The sequence below is a fragment of the Populus alba genome, chromosome 8, assembly GCF_005239225.2.
Source record: "Populus alba chromosome 8, ASM523922v2, whole genome shotgun sequence".
NCBI classification, from domain to species: Eukaryota; Viridiplantae; Streptophyta; class Magnoliopsida; order Malpighiales; family Salicaceae; genus Populus; species Populus alba.
In genome coordinates, this window is record NC_133291.1 from 1669476 (window position 1) to 1689443 (window position 19968).

The following is a 19968-nucleotide window of genomic DNA, read 5'->3' on the forward strand; positions in this document are numbered from 1 at the left end:
CTATGTAGGCAGGTTTAATGATACAATTAAAAAAAAAAAAAAAGCCTCCGTCATCTTAACATTCTTTTTTTATATTTTAAAAAAAATTAAACTAGTACACATTAGACTTGCTGTTTTATCTTTTTCCTTTTCTATTTTTTAAAGAAAAAAAAAAGAAAAAAAGAAGGAACTGGTGGGCTTTCTATTCATTCATTGATTCGGCGGTCTATTAACTAGGTTATTGAAACATGGGCTTTATTTTAAACTTTTGACCCACAAAGGCAAAAGCGGACCCTAAAAGAAAGCTCGTACATTGATTTCTTAAGCAGGCCTCAAGCTTGTCAGCCCAAATAAACAAAAAAAAAAAACGAGTCTAATAAACAAGTATGAACATCCAAGGCCCAAGGGCAACTAAATTAGCTATTTCTGGAAGAACTGTTTTATCCCATGTAACTCATTGTAAATGTGGATTCAAAGCTCAAATTAATTTACATAAATCAGTCATTTTCAATAATTTAATTCGAAACCACGTAGAGAAGGTTTACTTTAAGTGCTTTCACCGAACTCTCTTTATCTATACACCTGAAATTATTTTTCAGTCTCATCAATCGCATGTATCATGGAACTAGCTCGAGGAAGATCTCAAGGAGACTAAAAAAAAGCCAACTCTCTCCTGGCTTTGGACAGCGGAGGAAAAAGGTCGACCAGTTCATTTCAGGCAATAGCACTCGAAATTGTTGCCGAGAAGGTAGATGGGGCGTGTAAAACAGACCAAATTAGCAACCACAGCAAAATTAAAAATTAAATAATTGATTAGATTATAAATTTGTTGTTTAAAGTTATAATTTGAGTTTTATAAATTTTAGAGTTATTAAAGATTTATATATTCATTAACTTAAAATTTTAAAAGATTAGTAAGATACATCCTTGACAATTCAAAAAATAAATTAAATTAAAAAAACCTGCCTTTTGATACCTTGAACCAGCCCTAGAAAGCTGACAAATTAAAGAGTATCCACTTCTAGACTTTGGACCAAGAGGAATGTAGAAACGAGAACGTACTCGGTCGCTTCGATCATGATGGTATTTAAGAAGGTGTGATGCTTGGAATACTTGAATTGTTTACAAAAATAATTGATAATGACGTGGCTATTGTGATAAAGAAATTAGTTTCTCAAATTCTATGTCATATAATAAAAAAATCAATAATAAACCACCACATTATTTAATGAAAGTTTAAGTAATTAATTCCAGCACACTAGATCTTGCTTTATTTGTCGACCCTCGAAGAAAACATGAAAACATAAATAACGTGCATGTAAAGTCCTTACATTGATTGCATTGAACTCGAGTAGCAAGCCTCTAAGTAAATCTAATAATACATGTAAGTGGAACCCGCCCCCTTTCGAGTCAAACAATATAAAATGGAATAAATAACAATTATATTATGAATTCTTGCTGGATCCAATAATTAACGTAGCATCTATGAAAAAAAAACATAAAAAAATCATTATTGATAAACAAAAATGATATTTGAAATGGAGATGGTAGTTGTTTTTCAAAATATTTTTCGTTTAGAAATGTATTAAAATAATAATTTTTTTATTTTAAAAAAAATATTTTTTAAATCAGCATATTAAAATAATATAAAAATATCAAAAAATAATATTAATTTAAAATAAAAAATATTTTAAAATATAAAAACAAATTTATATATACATAATCTACCAAGACAAGGAGAATCGTGAGCATGGGGCATGGATTAATGTTCATACGATGATTAACAGCTTGATCGGATATATAGCAGCCCCCCCCCCCCCCCCCAAACACCTTCTTATATATGTTGCTTATATGCATCACTCGATTTTCATTTTATTTTTAGAATAAGATTACTTGATTTACTACCTTGCAAAGACCACGTGTGTTTATCTGCAGGAACAAATATTAGACGACGATTATTAAATTTTCTAATTCATGTAAATTCAACCGACCGACAATTTATTTAGTATTTGAAAACTTGGAGGTGTGGAGTTTCAACGTCATATCCCAGATTCAGTTCATCGATGAATGCTTCTCGGTCTCAAAGTCCACCATTTATCTACTACCGCAATTATCACGGTATGTTCAATATATATTATTGTAAAGTCAACTAGTCCAGAGATTGATTTGGTAGATTATGTACAGTTTTTTTTTTTTTTTATGAATTTAAATATTGAAACAATCATTCAGCCTTTTTTTTTTCTTAGATTTATCAAACAGATGCGATTTAATCAAAATCATACGAAGAGGATATCATCTTTGATTAATGCACAAAATAATTTGAGAATATTTCTTATCATCGAAGTATTATAAGATCTAATACACAGCTCTTGGATTGCATAACAAATTAAAGATGTTAATTTCTCTCCAGCTGTTACATTAATTTCTCTCCAGATATACATATACATAAACTAATCCAAACAAACATGTTCTTGATGGACGTGGATTATGTGTTATTCGCAACGTAAGGCTCCCGTGCAACGTTGGAAAATAGAAGCCTTTGACTTCACTTACCATTAAAAAAATGAAAAAAATTACAGTTGACTTCATATTTTAAGGAAAAAAAGCCCCCCCCCCCCCCCGGATCTTCAAAGAGACATGTCAACTGAGATATGTGATTAGAAAACTTCGCCAGAGACTTGTGTGGAACTGATGCATGCACCGAATGAAAAATAAAAGGACAAACGGAGCTTCAAGGGGCCAAACAATAGACAATCCTGCTGGGCATCTCATCTTCGCACGACCACTAATCCCTTAGCCATAGCTGGTTCGCCTACGTCGTTTACGTTTACAGCTATGAAACCCTAAACGGTCTCTTTCTGCAACAGTATTTGACGTACTTAGAGGAAGGTGAGACGTATTAGGACTCACCAAACAATAACTAATCCTTAAGCGTCATGATGAGTAGTCAGTTTGCGAGAGATTATTAGTTATGATTTTATTTTTTCTCGTAATCAATCCAAGACCGATGGGAAGAACAATAGGATATATCTTGGCTATATATACAATAGAATTAAATAGCACCATCTTCGTTTTCCGTCTCAAGTTTCCTAGATCATTGTCCTTATAGTTAGTTGATTTGTAGCCTAATTAACCAGGGATGGCTGGTCCCATGTCCATATATATATATAATTAGTGAGAGTAAACAGAGCACGAGTGCCCGTGCTCTGATCATGGAATATATACATCAACAACTCTAGCTATATATCAAAAAGTAATCCTCTATATATAGTAATAATAGTGCAAAATGGTTTTTATAACAACACCGATCTTTTTAATGATCAAAGGATAAGAAAAATTTATGGAAAATTTCAAATCTCGATTATACGTACGTACACAAAAATTCATTATATGAAAATTTAATTTTAAATTATACATATAGAAATTCATTATTGAATCTTATTCCTAGATGATATAAAATCAAATTGTATTTTTTATTTAAAAATATATTAAAATAATATATTTTTTATTTTTTTATTCTGATATCAATACATTAAAATTATATGAAAAATATTTTTTTTAAAATTAAACTGTCAATTTGAATCTTAGCCACACCTTTCTATCTTGATACCTTCGTATAGGATAATGCTGTTCTATCCGGTGCAGGTTTATTGTATCTAATAAATTCCCATCCATCAGCCCACCAAATGAATATGCGCTACATAAACCTATGGACTTTAAATATTCTATTGTCGGGGGCATGCATGTAAAGCCTTTTCTCACCACTGCCTGGGGATGTTGTCTGAACCAAGTCAAGGGTCACGATTGCATGGAATGGAATTAGTCCATGTAATTTTCGATCCTGTTCATAAAAAAAAAAATCCATATGTTTTGCAAAAGCAAAGCTGGTTTCCGAAGACTTGTGCCATCGGATGACTTCCCCTTCCCTTCTCCCTATATAAACACCTCTCTTTCAATATCCCTCTTCACCCCATAACCATTTCTGTTTCTCTCTTCTCTCTCTCTCTCTCTCTCTCTCTCAAGATAGTTAATTAGAGAGATATATATAGTGTGGTTCGAGAGGTCACGCTCGTTTCTTGCTATTGATTTCCTTCTTTTGCCATATATACTATATATATTATTAGATTACATATATAGATATTTTATTGGATTTCAGGCATGTCACCGGCAATAGTCTTGGAGGTTCAAACTCATTACAAAGAAGAGGAGCTACTAGAGAGTCCCGAGTTCCAAAAAGGAGTGAAACATCTATGCGAGAGAGGGATAACAAAAGTGCCTAGAAAATACATATTGCCGGCATTGGACCGTCCTATTTCCCCAAAAAAAGATGGCGCTACTAGTTTCAAGCTACCAATAATCGATTTTGCTCAGCTGCAAGGTCCAGATAGAATTCATGCACTCAAATCCCTTTCAAAAGCTTGTGAGGAATATGGTTTTTTTCAGGTATGTATAAGTTACCACCCCAGCTAATCGATTTCTCTCCCCGGTAAACTTCGTTTCTGATTTTGGTTTATGCAGTTGATAAATCATGGCATTGCACGTCAATCCATCCTCGACATGATTGAAGCAGGAAGGAAATTCTTCGAGCTTTCTTTCGAGGAGAGATCGAAGTACATGTCAAAAGATGTGCGTGCACCAGTTAGATATGGAACAAGTTTTAACCAGAACAAAGATAGAGTGTTCTGCTGGAGAGACTTCTTAAAGCTTGATTGCCATCCCCTTTCAGATGTTCTTCCTTATTGGCCCTCTTCTCCTACGGAGCTAAGGTAAGAAACTCCACCAAGTAATTAATATTATTGCATCTAATTTTTGAGCCTCATGCTCTAGCATGATGCTGTGAACTTGGACTTTTCTTGAATACCTACTCAATCAAATAAACTTGAGTAGATAATTAATTATTATTTTTCTAATTATAATTAATGTCAACTGCATGCGTCTCCTTTTATATAATTAATCACTGATTCCATATTGGATTTTTTTTAACAGGCAAGCGGCGGTTAACTACTCTAAAGAAACAAAATTCTTGTATCTAATGGTTGTGGGGGCGATACTAGAGAGCCTAGGATTGGCTGAAACAACAAAAGATATTGATGAAAATGATGGCGATGACCACATAATTAAGAAGTTTCAAGATGGGAGCCAACTCCTTGTGGTCAATTGCTATCCTTCATGTCCTGAACCTGACCTCACACTTGGCATCCCGCCCCACTCAGACTATGGCTTCCTGACACTGCTCCTCCAAGATGAAGTTACGGGTCTCCAAATTCAGCATCAAGGGAGATGGGTCACTGTGGAACCAATCCCTAATTCATTTGTTATTAATGTTGGTGATCATCTCGAGGTTAATTAGCTCATCAAACACTAATTGCTAAGTTTAACAGTTTATATTGGTTAATAGCTCAAGTATCATAATTAATTTACCTTTCTTTCTTGCAATCATTTGGCAGATTTTCAGCAATGGGAGATACAGGAGTGTGCTCCATAGAGTACTGGTCAATCCTTTGAGGTCTCGGATCTCCATTGCCTCGTTACACAGTTTGCCTTTTGGCAGCATGGTTCGACCGTCGCCAAAGCTCATCAATGATGCTAATCCAAGGCGTTATAAGGACACAGACTTTGCGAGTTTTATTGAATACATAGCATCTCATGAACATAGGAGCAAGAACTTCCTCGATTCTAGGAGATTGACTTGAGGAGGTGCTAGGGTTCTAGCTAGGACACTGTATTCTGCAATTTTATTATAATAAAAGTATATACTATACTTTCATGCTAAAAAAAGTCCAAAGAAAAATAGTATATTGTTTGGATGCTTTCTTTCAGAGACTTCCACTCATTCTTCTTAGCCTATTCCCTCTTGGGCTAACATTTTCACATTAGCTCTCTAATCTATTCCCTGTTCGACGTAAGAAGATGTCAAGGCAAAACGTAGAGGGACTCTAGTCTCTACACTTTCAGGTCAGAGGCCCAAACCTTTAACCATCGGCCAATGAGTCTTTGAGCCCACGCTGACAATTACCTTCCACACACGAATGGTCAGTGATAGTGAGATCAGAAGTATAACCATGAAGGAAACTACGCCGATCCTGGCTACAAAACCCAATCAATACACGGAGATGAGACTTTAAATTAGTTTTGAGACGATATTTAGTTTTCATTTATACGTGATTAGAAAAATATACAAATTTTTTATATATAAAATAAAAGGAAACTACATCAGTGAAGCGATTATAAAAATATTAATTAAGATTAATTTTTTATTCAAACAAATAAACTCGTGTTAGATCTTATAATAAGATAAAAAAATTAATGAAATGTTTGATATTGCGGTGGGAATGTTTTTTAAAAATATATTATAATTATTTTGTTTTTAATTTTTATATTAGCATGTTAAAAATATTTAAAAAATTATTAAAAAAATATCAATTTAAAAAATTATTTAATTTAAAAAGTATTTTAAAAAACAAATTGTAACATAAAAACAAACCCATAAAAACTAATATAGAAAATTCATTAACCACACGTTTTAAATTTCAAAATAAAAGAAAAATTAAATATTTCAAAAAAATATTTGATATTATGGTGGAGAATGTTTTTCAAAAATATTTTTTAATTAAAAATATATTTTAATTATTTTTTTTTAATTTTTACGCATATCAAAATTATAAAAAAAATATCAAAAAAAATATTAATTTAAAAATCAAATTATAATATAAACAACTAATATAGAAAAATTCATTAACCACACATTTTAAATTTCAAAATAACAGAAAAATTAAATCTTTCAAAAAAAGATTCAATAAAGTCACCGCGAGTGATGGATTCATGTTAGCATTTCACATGATTTGCTTGTATGTACTTCGAATCTTGTCTTGTCCAAGCATGAACCATTCGACTGTACCCCTGTGGCTGTCCTTCTAAGGCACGAAGGATATGTTGCCAAATAGCTTGTCGTTACTTAAGGAATTATCAAACTGTATTCCTTACATATCATTTTCATTTCTTCTTCAGCCTTCAAAATTCAAATTGTTTGTTTCGTGCAGGTTTCCTTTTTTTAAAGGATATTCTGTAATTGATTTTTTTTTCCATGGTCTCGCGTTCTCCTTTTTTTTTCTTTTTCGCCAATCGCTTTGATGGCGCCCTCGATGCTTGTCCCTACCGAATTTTTCTCTAGCCCATCCCATTCAAAACATCGCCGAAGGCGAGATTTTCACATTTCCCCCCCGAGAAGCTATGTTTATTTGGAATTATCCTAGTGATACTGTTTAAAAATGTGCAATATAAATTATATTTTTAAAAAAATTAATTAATTTTCTTAAAAAATAATTTATTTTATTTTTAAAGACTAATTTAAAAAAAATAAAAAAAATATATTATTTTAATGCATTTCAGTATGAAAAACACTTAATCACAATTATATTTTAAACAGCATGAGCCTGATAAGTTTTATTTAAAATCAGATTTTTTCTACTAAAATTATGTTGTTTTACTTTATAAAAAATTCCAAAATTACATTGTTTTGGTAAAAAAAACTGATTGACTCACTTATTCATGGGTCAACCCAGCCACCTTGCAAACTCAACCGTTAATCAACTCTTGAAATTATGGATTGGTACCGTTAAAAAAAAAAAAAATTCATACTATAAATCTGCCTAAGGCAACGAAACAGATCTGTGTCAATTTTTGTAGTTGGTGTGCACTGTGAAGTTTGCTGCTGGATCTCTGTCATTTTGGCATCAAGCCACCGTTGCTTTACAGCAAAGTCAAATTCAAGACATGTTCACCCCTCGGTGAATAAATGAAGACCTGTCCAGGTCAGCGATTGTTATTTTCCTAATTATAATGATTTCTGCCAGCTCTAGCTTTATAGTTGGTTCTTGGGTAGATCTTTCCCTTTTAAAATAAATACTAGACTTTTTCTAAATTTGAAGTCCCGAGATGATAATGTAAAAGCAAATTCACTTGCCTGTTGTGACATAAAAATATGTTTATAAAAAAAAATGAATAAAGCAAAGTTCCATTTAAAAAAAAAAATTATAACCATCTAAAATGAGTTTTTTTTAAAATAAAAATAAAAATAAAAATAAATTTTAATTTAATTATTAAATCTAGCTAAAGTATTATGTTCTATAGGCCCCATCCATGAGAGGATCCCAAATCCAATCCATAATATGCTATTTTAATTTTTATTTATTTTTCTAATTTTTTTTTAGATTTCTTTCTTATTTTTTCTCGTTGGGGTTGTTTTTTTTAATCTTACATTCATTCTAACCGTTATTTAGTTTACGAGCTATTTCCAAAACAATTTTAAGGTTTTTAAATTTTTGAATATATATAAAAAATAATTTTCTCTAGAATTTAAAACCGCAAGTTTAGGATTAAAAAAAAACTCCGTTTTTTTTTATTTTTTTTTTTTTTATGTCCACTGCGTCTTGTTCGAAGAAGAAAAGCAAAGGATATATGCTGATATCAGCATGATAGAAAAATCTTTATTTATAAACTTTAACCCGGGTAAAATACCCAAGAGGTGAAAAAAAAATAATTTATTAAAATGATTGAAAGTAGTTGGAAGGAATGATGCCACGCTTTGAACAAATCATAAGACATGTTATTGGCTTCTAGCATGAAATAGTATGTAAATTCAATCAAGTTTCGACAGAAACCTAACAACTCCCCAGCCTCTTGTGCACCCACTCTCCAGAATCATGTGAAATCATGAGCTAGCAAGATTTATTTTGAACTAAAACGACAAGAAGACAGGGTGATGCATCCCTGAAAGTTGGCTTGCACGAACAACTTTTCATCAATTAATATATTAAAATAATATAACCATATAAGTGGTGACCAAGTGATAAAAGCTTGGACCAAAAGGTTTGTTTCCTCTGTAGTTTTAGGTTTAAGCCCTAGAGTTGCTCATATGATAGCCACTGGAGGCTTACATGGTCGTTAACTTCAGGAGCCGTGAAGATTAGTCGAGGTGCGCGCAAGCTGACCCAGACACCCACGTTAAATTAATATATATATATATATATATATATATATATATATATATATATATATATAAACTCTAAAGCAAAAAAAAAAAAAAAATCAACATGATGTAAATGGAATTTATTTTTGATGAAAGAACGAGAGATGAACATTAACAATTGAGAGGAGTCGGGGATGATTATTAAAATTTAATTCACTTTAAGCAAGAGAAATTAAAAGAAAAATAAACAGGCGAAAAAAATAGTTGGCACATGTCAGCACATAAAAGATCATCTTCCACGGCATTCAATACATAAATACATACACTTACGAGCAGAAGCTCTACAGCAAGATTCAGCTCCAGGAATTATGAGAACATAATTCTTCTTTGATCTCGTGATTCTTACATGGAGTTCAATGATATCCCAATAATTCCAAAATCAATTCAAAATATTCCTCTATAAGAAAAAGAAAAAAATATACAGAGGAAAGAAAGCGTGAACGAGTTCATACATACGTGAACACGTAGATGAGCTTAAGTCCTGCAAAATTGTGATTTTATTTTTCAGTATAAACAATATTAAGGCTTTTGTTGTTGCTGTGTATGAACAATATAAGTGATGAGACTGGAAATTATTTCCAGGAGAAAGACTGAGTGTTTTTTATGAGATGATAAAATTATACCCGAAAAATTTTGTGATTTCAATAATATTTACAATAAAAACACTATAAAACTTAAATAATTACAGTGTTTATATAGATGACAAGAATAATAAGTATTATCTTGTCTTGACTGTATTTTGAATATTATTTAGGTTGGAAGAGATTAGCTTTGGAGAAATGAACTTTGATTGTTTTTTATACATATAGTTTTTTTTTTATTTTTACCCCGGTATTTTCATATTTTTTTAAAGAGTGAGGTTAGCTTCGTACGAGGTTCGTGGTTGTTTCTCTCAATAAATATATTTTTTGGAAGATCGAACTTTGTATTCTTATCCTTGAAAAAACATAACAGTGTCTTAACCGCTAGACCAATATTTCATTGGTTTTTTATATACATAGTTTAGATAGATAAAACTTTATATATAATTTTTTTAAAGATATTTAATATAAATATCTAGAATATTTATATAAATATTTAGAAACGTGCCTACATTAACACTTGTGTAGTTTTTTCATGTGTTATTAATAAGCTATTTAAAGCAAAACTTTGATTCGATGTATATTTTTGGGACCATACAATTATCACATCAAATATATAATAACGTATAACAGAAAAACAATTTCGCCAAATTAACTCGCATCCAGGCAAGATAAAGTTATTTAATATTTTCATAAACAAGTGCTTAGGCTGTTAGAAAATCCATAAAAGAGTGACGAGGAATAGGGTGGTTAATAAATACATATATTCTCCATGCTGTCAACCGAAATTCAATCCCAAAATAACAAACACAATTCCTCTTGAATTCCATTAATTCCAACATAACTGATTTTTTTTTTAAGAGGAATTTAACCGAGTGAACATGAACCGGTTCCAAAATATAATTTGGTTGATAAAGAAAAAATAAAATGAAGCAGGAAATAATAAATACAGAACCACGGCATTAAATGCAATGCAAACATAACATATCAAAGCAATAAGCAGGAGTGAATAAACCTTAAGGTATAACTAAACTAATTAGATTTAGATTTATTTTTTAAAGATTACTAATTAGAATTTCATAAACTTTAAAATTATTAAAAACTTATATGATCGTTAATTTTAAAATTCATGAGATTAGTCGAGACATGCATAAGCTGACTCAAATATCTACTTTAATAAAAATAAAATAAAATAAATAGAAGTGAATATAAATTTAAATAAACAGTTTGATTCAATTGAAAATATAATTAAATTGATTTTTTTAAATATTTTAATATTTATTGAACTGAATAAAAGTAAAAACTGACCATCCCGGTTTGATTGAACTTTATTTTTATCAAAATTTAACACATTTAAATTGAAAAAAATAAAAAATAATTATACCATTTTCCTTGAAGAATTGATTTTTATTTTTAAATGGCCGTGGTTCTATTAGTTTATTTCTCGGTTTAGAATCATACCAAACCAATTTCTTTTTTTTTCAACGCTCACTCACCACTCCAAAGTCCAGAGTCCATAGTCCTCTCTCTGTCCGTGCCCTTTAGTCGCCCCCCCCCCCCCCCGCCCCGCCCCGCGTCCGTCAAACTTTTTATAACATTTTCAACTGCCATGGATGCGCATTTCAACAGAAACTGAATCAAGAAAATCGAAGAAAAAAAAATGTTCAGGCTACACAAACACAAGTCAGATAAATTTGGAGGCACACTTGACTTCAAGTTCTCCAGCTTCCAGGCTCTTCAGGTCGCTCTCTTCTTTTTTTCTTAAATTTTGTTAAATTGAGGAGATCCACTTAACTGTTGTTAAGTTTTAGATTTTTTTTTTATTGTTTGGGTTGTGGTAAATTTGGAAAATCCAGGTACCAAAAGGATGGGACAGGCTTTTTGTGTACATAATTTCAGTAGAAACTGGAAAGACGCTGTCCAAATCTGGGAAAGGGTCGGTGAGGAACGGAACTTGTCGATGGACGGAGAGTTTGACGGAGTCCATTCCGGTTTCGGAGAAAGAGATTGATGATTGTCTTTTCAAGTTTGTTGTTTCCATGGTATGATGAATTGATTATTCTGATGTTTAATTTACTCAGTGACATTGATGTGATCAAGTGTTCGTCAATGTGTGATCTGATTGAACTGGGATGATGGTGTTGTTTTGTTAGGGATCGTCGAGATCGGGCATCCTTGGAGAGGCTACGGTTAATTTGGGGAGTTATAAGAATGCAGAAACTGCTGTTCCTGTTTCGTTGCCGTTGAAAAAGTGTAACTATGGAACCATTTTACTAGTGAGTTGTTGTGGATTTTTTGCTATTTTGTGATTGGCAATTTCTTCAACGAAAGCAAAATTGTTTTTATTTTTAACCATCACAGAGTTTTCAATGAAATCCCTGTTTCCCTCAACAAGTTTTGGTAAAAGGACATGGAGAAATGAACAAGATTTGGTAATGCAAACACATTGGTGAAACTTACTGCTAAAGGGTTAGGTATCTTGTAATGCGTTATCGGAATCTCGATGAAATAAGGGCAAGTTAACGGATTTTTATCCGTGTGCTTCTTGACATAAAGTTCAGATTGAATATCAAGTTATGTTTCCACTAGATTATGCAATTATTGATTGTATGTTGAGAGCACGTTGTTTTCCTTGCGTGCTTCTTGAAATTCCAGACTGCTAATCTATCACTGGTGTAAAACGTTTTGGTTCTTCTGGTTTGCAGGTTAGAATTCAGTGCCTGACACCAAGAGCAAAACCCAGGTATGCTATTCAGTGCAAAACTTGTGGTTTCACGGCATTAGATTTATTATGTGTTTTGAATGAGTTTGGAACTCTTTTAAAGGGAGGTGCAGTTTGAAGAGCCAGGTTCATATGCAGAGGATGTGATTGCTGTTGACTACATTGACATGGAAAACAAATCTGATGTTTCTGATAGTTCAGTCGCCAGGAGTGTTGGATCCTCATCAAGCAACCATTTGGATAGTGCATCTGGTACAGGAGAACATAGTAGGGTATGCTCACATTCCACTCAAGCTATTTTACCATTACATCTACACTTAAAGCATTATCTTGCCATCTGCTGCCAGCCTTGTGAATGATGACCTAGTTTTAAACTACATCTGAACAGCCATGAGATTATGGATTTTTATCTTGATTATTTAATAATTCTCCTCATCTGAAGCTTAAGGACAGTTTATAAATCCCTGAAAATGGGATTATTTATTAGTTATGTACTTATTAGTAACGAGTATAAGTGTTGCTGATGGGCTATGGTATTCATCCCTACAGGTATTTTGTTTACAAAATTCCACTGTGAGACCCTGGTCATTATTGCTTTATTCAAGTATACCTGTCACAAGACCATGCTCCCTACGTGTGTGCATATATAACAAATCTACCTGTGTTACTTTTTGTGGATGTCATGGACTAAAACCAATGAGTCATGCTTAGCCAACACGCCTTACTGCCTTGGATTTGCCCTGGCTGTAAAAGAGTCTCTGGGTTGCTCAGGAAACAGGAAACATGCTCACATCTTTGGGTTATCAATTTGAGCTGGAGGTCTTTGGTTTTAATTAATCAAGTAACTGTGTCTTGATATCTGTCTGCTATGGCAAGTATGATCAACAAACTTTGAGTCCTCTTGTTGGTGTTCTTCTAATGAGCACCACTGAACTAGTCTGATACTTGTACCTGTCAGCATCTGAAACATCTCAATTATAGCATGTTCTTTTAGATTTTATTTTGGTGTGGTTAACAAAGGCTTTGCTTGCTGCCACAGGAATTGAGTTTCTCGGCATCAGGATCACGCTATAGCTTTGATTCAATGGAGGGTTCATTGGATTATTCCCTGCAAAATAACTTAATTGGCACCAGCAATCTTGTTGGGAGACAAGATTCAACTGGCTCCCAGAACAGTTCTTCTTACGCATCTTATTCTTTTAATGATTCTTCCAGATCAAATCACTCGTCCTTTAATTCAGCTTCACGAAGCCATCTTCAGAATCAAAGAGAGAGTCTTAATCAGGTTTCAAGAACTGTTGCCTCATCACCTTTACGGAATGCTGATTCATCTAAAGACCTTCTGGAAGCTGCAGAAGCTACAATTGAGGAGCTTCGAGCAGAAGCAAGGATGTGGGAACAAAATGCTCGTAGATTAATGATTGATCTGGAAAAAATGCGGAAGGATTTATCAGACCAATCAATGCACTGTGCAAGTCTTGAAATGCAGCTTTCAGAATCGCACAGAGAATGTGATGGCTCGAGGCAGAAGATTGAACAATTGAAGATCCTATTGGAGGAATCCGTAGCAAAGCAAACAACCACTGAGAAGCTGAAGTTTCAGGCCAAAGAAATGGATAATTTTCAGAGAGAAATAGAAGATGAATTAAAGTTTCAGAAAGAGACAAATGCTGACTTGGCTTTACAGCTAAAGAAAACCCAAGAGTCGAACATTGAGCTTGTTACCATACTTCAGGAACTGGAAGATACCATAGAAATACAGAAAATAGAAATTTCAGATCTGTCAAAAATTCAATCCAAAAGTCAAAAGGCAGGAAAGTATCACGTTGAAGCCCAAGACAGTGAGGAGACCAAACCAATGAAGAAATCTTTTGCTGAGGATACAAGAGAGGCCTCTTGTGATTCAGGTATGGAAGGCAGTACTGTTGAACAGGAATTGGATGATTTACCTGTAGGTTCTGAATCAGAGGACAGCAGGAGCCTGGAGCTGGAGTTACAGCAACTGCAAGATTCACAAAGGAATTTAGAAATTACTATCCATCCTCCGGAAAGATCTCTCGAGAACAAAATCCATGCAATTGAGGTTGAGCAAAGTTTAAAAACTCAAACTCTAATGGATTGCAAAGAAGAATGGAGAGAAAAATTAGCTGCCAAGGATGAAAAGATCACCAATTTGGAAGCAGAGTTATTCAAAGCTCTTAATCCTCTTGATTTTCAAAATGGAGATGATCGCGATCTGATTAAAGAAATTGAAGTTCTGACACAGAAGATGGAGGAACTTGAGAGAGATTGCAGTGAGCTCACAGAAGAAAATCTAGAACTTGTACTTAAGCTCAAAGAGTCAGAAAAGCATGGTGCCTCGACTAGCCCTTCGTCAAATGAATGTTTGGGGAATCATTCTCTCTTCACCTCTGAATCTGAGGTTAGAAAATTGAGATCCCAAATATGCAAGCTTGAAGAAGAGATGAGCAAGAAGGAAATAATTAGCCAACAACTTTCCACTGATTTTTTGCAGATTCAATGTGCAGATCTTGGAAAAAGGTGTGCTGACCTGGAGCTTCAGCTGCAAGCTTCCAAGGACAGAACACTCTACCTTGATTCTGAACTCAGTAAATATCATGCAAGAGCAGAGCGACAGGAAATCGAGATTGCTACACGACAAGAACAGTTAGAACATTATGAAGGAATGGAAACTGGGGTCAATGTCCATCCGGCAGACATCTGTTCAGACATCAAGCTTTCCGAATCACAAGCTACTGCTGAAATGGCTAAAACATTATCTGAGTTGCAGGAGCACATCCAATCATGTTTAGCCAATGTGAAGAAGCAACAATGTGATCCATGTTTTCTGATAAATGGAGAATGTAGTTCTGCTTTTGATAAACCTGCCATTTCAAATGATACAGATTTGTTTAATCAAAAAGAGAAAGCAAAGTCTATTCTGAACAGCTTTGTCCAGCTGAAAGATTTGTTTGAAGCAAAATCTGCTTCGTTTGAAAATGAAGTTCACCAAAGCAAAGAGGTAAGAGCAAAAGTGGTGAATCCTGATGAGCTCCGCAACAATTTGGAGGCTTATGACTCAGGGGGGAATAATTTCAGCACTTGTGGTCCACAACCAGAAAGCGTGCAAATGGAATCTACACCTGAGATGACAGATTTAGAAAAGGAGCTTTTGGAAAAGATATCTGGCATGGATAAGCTTAATTCTTTGAATGAACAAGAGATAGATGGTCTAAGGCATTCCCAAATGGAGCTAGAAACACAGATTTCTAATCTTCAGAACGAGAGATGGCAGTTGGAGCAAAATCTTGAAGTTACGCGAAGAGAAAGCATGGTGACCTCTAAATGCTTGGATGATTTACGAAAGGAAATGACGAAGCTTAGTGGTAACAGGGATTCACAAGCTTCAGCCAAAGAGATCCTAGAAAGGAAGTTGTCAGAGCTGGAAAGTGGCAAATTGGAGATGGAAGTTCACTTGTCTGAACTAGAAAAAGAAAATGTACAGTTATCAGAGCGAATATGTGGCTTGGAAGCACAATTAAGATATTTGACCAATGATAGGGAATCAACCAGCGAGGAATTGCATAACTCGGAATCTAGTAATATGAGTCTCCGGGAAGAGATAAGAAGACTGGAAAGTGAATTGGAGGCACAAAAGGTTGACGCGAGGCAAAAGATGCAGGACATGCAAAAGCGGTGGTTAGAAGCTCAAGAAGAGTGCGGGTATCTGAAAGTAGCAAATCCAAAGTTACAAACTACAGCTGAAAGTCTTATTGAAGAATGCAGTGTGCTTCAGAAATCAAATGCAGAACTGAGGACGCAAAAGATGCAGTTACATGAGCATTGTACAATTCTGGAAGCTGAGTTAAGGGATTCAGAAAAGTTTTTTTCTAATATGTCGAAGGAAGTAGAAGCTCTTGAAGGAAAGTATATATTACTGCAGCAAGAAATTGCCTCAAAAGAGCAAGCACTTGGTATAGAACTAGATTCACTTCTTCAAGAAAACAAGAAATATAAAGAGAAACTTGCTATTGAGGAGAATTTTCTGAACCAGATGCACTTGGAGAAGACAGTTGAAGTTGAGAATCTTCAAAGAGAGGTTGCACATCTGACTGAACAGATATCTGCAACTAATGGAGAAAAGGAAAGGACAGCTTCAGAAGCTGTGATTGAAGTGTCTCATCTGCGTTCTGGTAGAGCTATGCTGGAAGCTTCTCTGCAAGAATTACAAGGAAAACTCGAATTATCTGAGAGTAACCTCTGTACCTTCCAGATGGAATCAGAGATTAAAGTGCTTGGACTTATGCAAGAACTTTCTGCTTCCAAACAAAACCAGGAAGTTCTGATGGCTGATCATGAAAAGCTGCTTGAATTGTTAGAAGATGTCAAATCCAATGAAGAGAAACATAAAAGCAGTGTTAAGGGGCTAGAAATAAAACTTAAAGCTTCTGAATATGCGAGGCAACAAGTTGCAGAAGAAACTTCCAGCCTTAAGATCCAATTGCAGAAAACATCACTTCTTCAAGACGAGATTCTGGATCTTAAAAGATCGCTTAATGAGGTCAAATTTGAGAATCAAAAGCTGGAAGCTTCATTGCAGATGTTATCAGGGGATTACGAGGAACTGAAGACTGAGAAAATCCTGTCTATGCAGAAGATTTCTGACATGCAGAGGGCTGTGTCTGAATTAGAAGACTGCAAAAGGAGTAAAGTTGCCCTGGAGGAGAAGCTTTTGCGACTGGAAGGGGATTTAACCGCAAGAGAAGCAATAGGTGCTCAGGATGCTGAGCTGAAAAATGAGCTTGCAAGGGCTAAGAGAGCAAATAGTGAATTCCAGAGGAAGATAAGATACCTCGAAGAGGAGAAGCAAGAGTGCTTGAAGAAAGCTCAAGCTCTTGAAGAGGAACTTGAACAGAGGAAAGCATCAAAACAGGATCAACATAGTTTCAGTGATGCAAGCCTCCCCTTTGGTCCTGAATCCAGGGACATGAATTCCTCTGCTCCTGATGAATTAAATGTCTCACAGGTCAGCATCGACAATTTATATCTTATTTTCAATTGAGAATAGTTAATGTAACTTTTTATCAGGGAAATTATTAGCTTGTACATTACTTCTCACCAAATGAAAAAGAGGAGGCAAATAGTTTAGAAGTATTGTCTATGAAATAATGAACTACATGATTGTTTATTTATTTCTGAAATTCTTTCTGTAATGCAGGTCGGTATGAAATCGAATTTTAATACTGGAAATGCTCCAGGTATAGGATTGGATTCTTTGTCAAAGATCCAGCTACTCGAGAATGAACTAGCTGAGGCTTTGGAGGCAAATGATATGTACAAAGCCCAGCTTAAGAGGTTGGTACAAGTGCTCTTTGCTTTAGCTTGCGCAAACATTTGAAATTCGACAGTATCAAAATGTCATCTTAGACAACCATGCTCCCCTGTCACATTATGTCTAATTCACGATGTTTTAATTTCTGCCCATGTTTCAGTTTGTTAACTGAGGAGTACAAGGATCCATTAAATGCTCCCAAGAAGTTGTTGGATGAAGATGTAGTAGTAGAAGGAGATGGATATGAGGGTAAGATATCATCACTTCAGACAGAGCTAAAAGATTTACAGGAGCGCTACTTCGACATGAGCCTCAAATATGCAGAAGTTGAATCTGAACGTGCGAAACTTGTACTAAAGCTGAAGCCTGTCAATAATGGACGAAGGTGGTTTTCATGAGTGCAGAGGACATTCCCGTGGTTTCTAAAATTAAACCTTTTCCATTCCTGGCCGGAGCACCCCTTGCCGGAGCTCCATTCTTTTCACTAATTCTATTTATTGTAGATCCCATTGCTACAAATCCTATTTAATAGAACATCATAACTTCTCCATAGATCGAAGTCACATATGAAATGATAGTATCTGCTTATTGAACACAACGAAAACTGAACTATAAATATGCTCCCTCTTGCCACGTTATAGCATGTTCTTGTGTAAAATCACACAGCAGTGATTGGACGTGCCAATTCCAAAGTATAATTCAAGTTTTTTTTATTTACCGTTTCACATTTGCATCCCGTGTTCAACTCTTGTCCCCGCCATGATGTTGCAGCTGTTTTTGTACGTCTCGCCTAAAGATTCCTTCCTTCTATCTTCTCCTCCAGCACTAGATGAGCTCATGTTTATCAGACTTGGTTCAACGACTAATCATAATAAAAGTTTGTATTATTAGGCGACTGAGTTAATGTAGATCAATTTAAATGATATTAAATTAATGCTTTTTAGTTCAGCTAAAAACCTAGTTTGGAAAATCAATTTAAATGATATTAAATTAATGCTTTTTAGTTCAGCTAAAAACCTAGTCTGGAAACGAGTTTTGGACTGAATTTAATCACTATAACTTAGTCTATTAGAGGTTTTTTTTCAGCATCAATGATCAGTAATCACAATATTTTTGAGTTTGTCTATTCCTAATCACTACTGGACTTAAAGGTTGGGCTTGCTGAATTAAGGTCTGGCCCAGTCCAAAATAAACCCGCGAAACGCGAAAATTTTCAAAAGAACCATTGACCCTACCTGCTTTTCAACTTTCGAAAAACCCCGGTCCCTAAATTGTAACAACCCAATCTCTCACTGTCTATTTAAATCTTTTCAAATCCGACCATCCACGTTATCGATCCGCGTCTCCTCAAAACCAACCAATCACCACTCACCTCCTCTCCCTATATAAACACAGCGCGTAACTCCATCTACCCCATCCACCAAAAATTCTCCCAAGAAAAAACATCTTCCTCTCACCTCTTTATTAATCTCTCCTTTTCAAGAGTCCCCAATGGCACCCAAGGCCGAGAAGAAGCCGGCGGAGAAGAAGCCAGCCGCAGCTGAGAAGGCACCAGCGGAGAAGAAGCCAAGGGCAGAGAAGAAATTGCCCAAAGAAGGAGCTAGTGACAAGAAGAAGAAGAGGTCCAAGAAGAGTGTGGAGACTTACAAGATCTACATCTTCAAGGTCTTGAAACAAGTCCACCCTGATATTGGGATCTCAAGCAAAGCTATGGGTATCATGAACAGTTTCATCAATGATATCTTTGAGAAGCTTGCTCAAGAGTCTTCAAGGCTTGCTAGGTATAACAAGAAGCCCACCATTACCTCTCGGGAGATCCAGACTGCTGTCAGATTGGTTTTGCCTGGAGAGCTTGCTAAGCATGCTGTTTCTGAAGGGACTAAGGCTGTTACCAAGTTTACTAGCTCTTAGGTGGTTAGTGCTTGTTGGGCTTTTGTGGAATTAGGATTTATGTTTGATGTAAAGGTTCTCTAGGTCCTGATCTGAACCAAATCCATGTAGTTTCTTTTGTTCTAATCAATGAAACTTAGTCTTAGCTCCTATATCGTCTTTATACCTGTTTTGAATGATTTGCTTATCTTCCCCGTCCCATTCTGTGCTTTGATTGTTTGGAGATAGTTGGGTTTGGAGGATTTGGGGTTTTTCCTTGACTGGGTCATTTGTGGCAGGACAGCAACCTTAAGAATTTTCCGTAAAAACAAAACCCTGTTTTGCAAATCTCTTCCCATGTAGGCTTTTCTATCTTCCGCACCAAGAGGTTGATCCTGTCTTGTGGGTTATCAACATTTGTGATCTATGACAAAACAAGCGTTTTCTTTTAGATCTA

At 34.9% G+C, this 19968-nt stretch overlaps 3 protein-coding genes across 5 annotated transcripts; all 3 read left to right on the forward strand.

The window, feature by feature from the left end:
• Nucleotides 1-3746: 3746 nt before the first annotated feature.
• Nucleotides 3747-5812, forward strand: LOC118060298 (probable 2-oxoglutarate-dependent dioxygenase SLC1). 2 transcript variants are annotated; one of them, XM_035073511.2, is made up of 5 exons: nucleotides 3747-4041; nucleotides 4136-4422; nucleotides 4498-4745; nucleotides 4966-5320; nucleotides 5427-5812. In XM_035073511.2, exons 2-5 carry the CDS (start codon nucleotides 4138-4140, stop codon nucleotides 5670-5672), a joined length of 1134 nt encoding a protein of 377 aa, XP_034929402.1. In that variant the 5' UTR covers nucleotides 3747-4041; nucleotides 4136-4137; the 3' UTR covers nucleotides 5673-5812. The 2 variants fall into 2 exon arrangements, with proteins under 2 accessions (XP_034929402.1, XP_034929401.1); XM_035073510.2 differs by having other exon boundaries at nucleotides 3748-4422.
• Nucleotides 5813-11134: 5322 nt separating this feature from the next.
• Nucleotides 11135-18357, forward strand: LOC118060297 (uncharacterized). Of its 2 annotated transcripts, XM_035073509.2 has the most exons (9): nucleotides 11135-11329; nucleotides 11445-11630; nucleotides 11742-11864; nucleotides 12294-12331; nucleotides 12414-12582; nucleotides 13350-14732; nucleotides 14826-17336; nucleotides 17529-17665; nucleotides 17803-18357. In XM_035073509.2, exons 1-9 carry the CDS (start codon nucleotides 11249-11251, stop codon nucleotides 18038-18040), a joined length of 4866 nt encoding a protein of 1621 aa, XP_034929400.1. In that variant the 5' UTR covers nucleotides 11135-11248; the 3' UTR covers nucleotides 18041-18357. The 2 variants fall into 2 exon arrangements, with proteins under 2 accessions (XP_034929400.1, XP_034929399.1); XM_035073508.2 differs by having other exon boundaries at nucleotides 13350-17336.
• Nucleotides 18358-19047: 690 nt separating this feature from the next.
• Nucleotides 19048-19684, forward strand: LOC118060296 (probable histone H2B.1). Its single transcript, XM_035073506.2, has one exon. The coding sequence runs from the start codon at nucleotides 19134-19136 to the stop codon at nucleotides 19551-19553; it is 420 nt and encodes a 139-aa protein (XP_034929397.1). The 5' UTR covers nucleotides 19048-19133; the 3' UTR covers nucleotides 19554-19684.
• The last annotated feature ends 284 nt before the right edge of the window (nucleotides 19685-19968 follow it).

What these genes read in the sequence shown, in the direction of transcription:
- LOC118060298 (XM_035073511.2), top strand. Translation starts at nt 4,138, where the DNA reads ATGTCACCGGCAATAGTCTTGGAGGTTCAAACTCATTACAAAGAAGAG. An exon ending in AGGAATATGGTTTTTTTCAG is followed by an intron (nt 4,423 to 4,497) that starts GTATGTATAAGT and finishes TGGTTTATGCAG; the next exon opens with TTGATAAATCATGGCATTGC. An exon ending in TCTTCTCCTACGGAGCTAAG is followed by an intron (nt 4,746 to 4,965) that starts GTAAGAAACTCC and finishes TTTTTTTAACAG; the next exon opens with GCAAGCGGCGGTTAACTACT.
- LOC118060297 (XM_035073508.2), top strand. Translation starts at nt 11,249, where the DNA reads ATGTTCAGGCTACACAAACACAAGTCAGATAAATTTGGAGGCACACTT. An exon ending in TCAAGTTTGTTGTTTCCATG is followed by an intron (nt 11,631 to 11,741) that starts GTATGATGAATT and finishes TTGTTTTGTTAG; the next exon opens with GGATCGTCGAGATCGGGCAT. An exon ending in TACAAAGCCCAGCTTAAGAG is followed by an intron (nt 17,666 to 17,802) that starts GTTGGTACAAGT and finishes CCCATGTTTCAG; the next exon opens with TTTGTTAACTGAGGAGTACA.
- LOC118060296 (XM_035073506.2), top strand. Translation starts at nt 19,134, where the DNA reads ATGGCACCCAAGGCCGAGAAGAAGCCGGCGGAGAAGAAGCCAGCCGCA.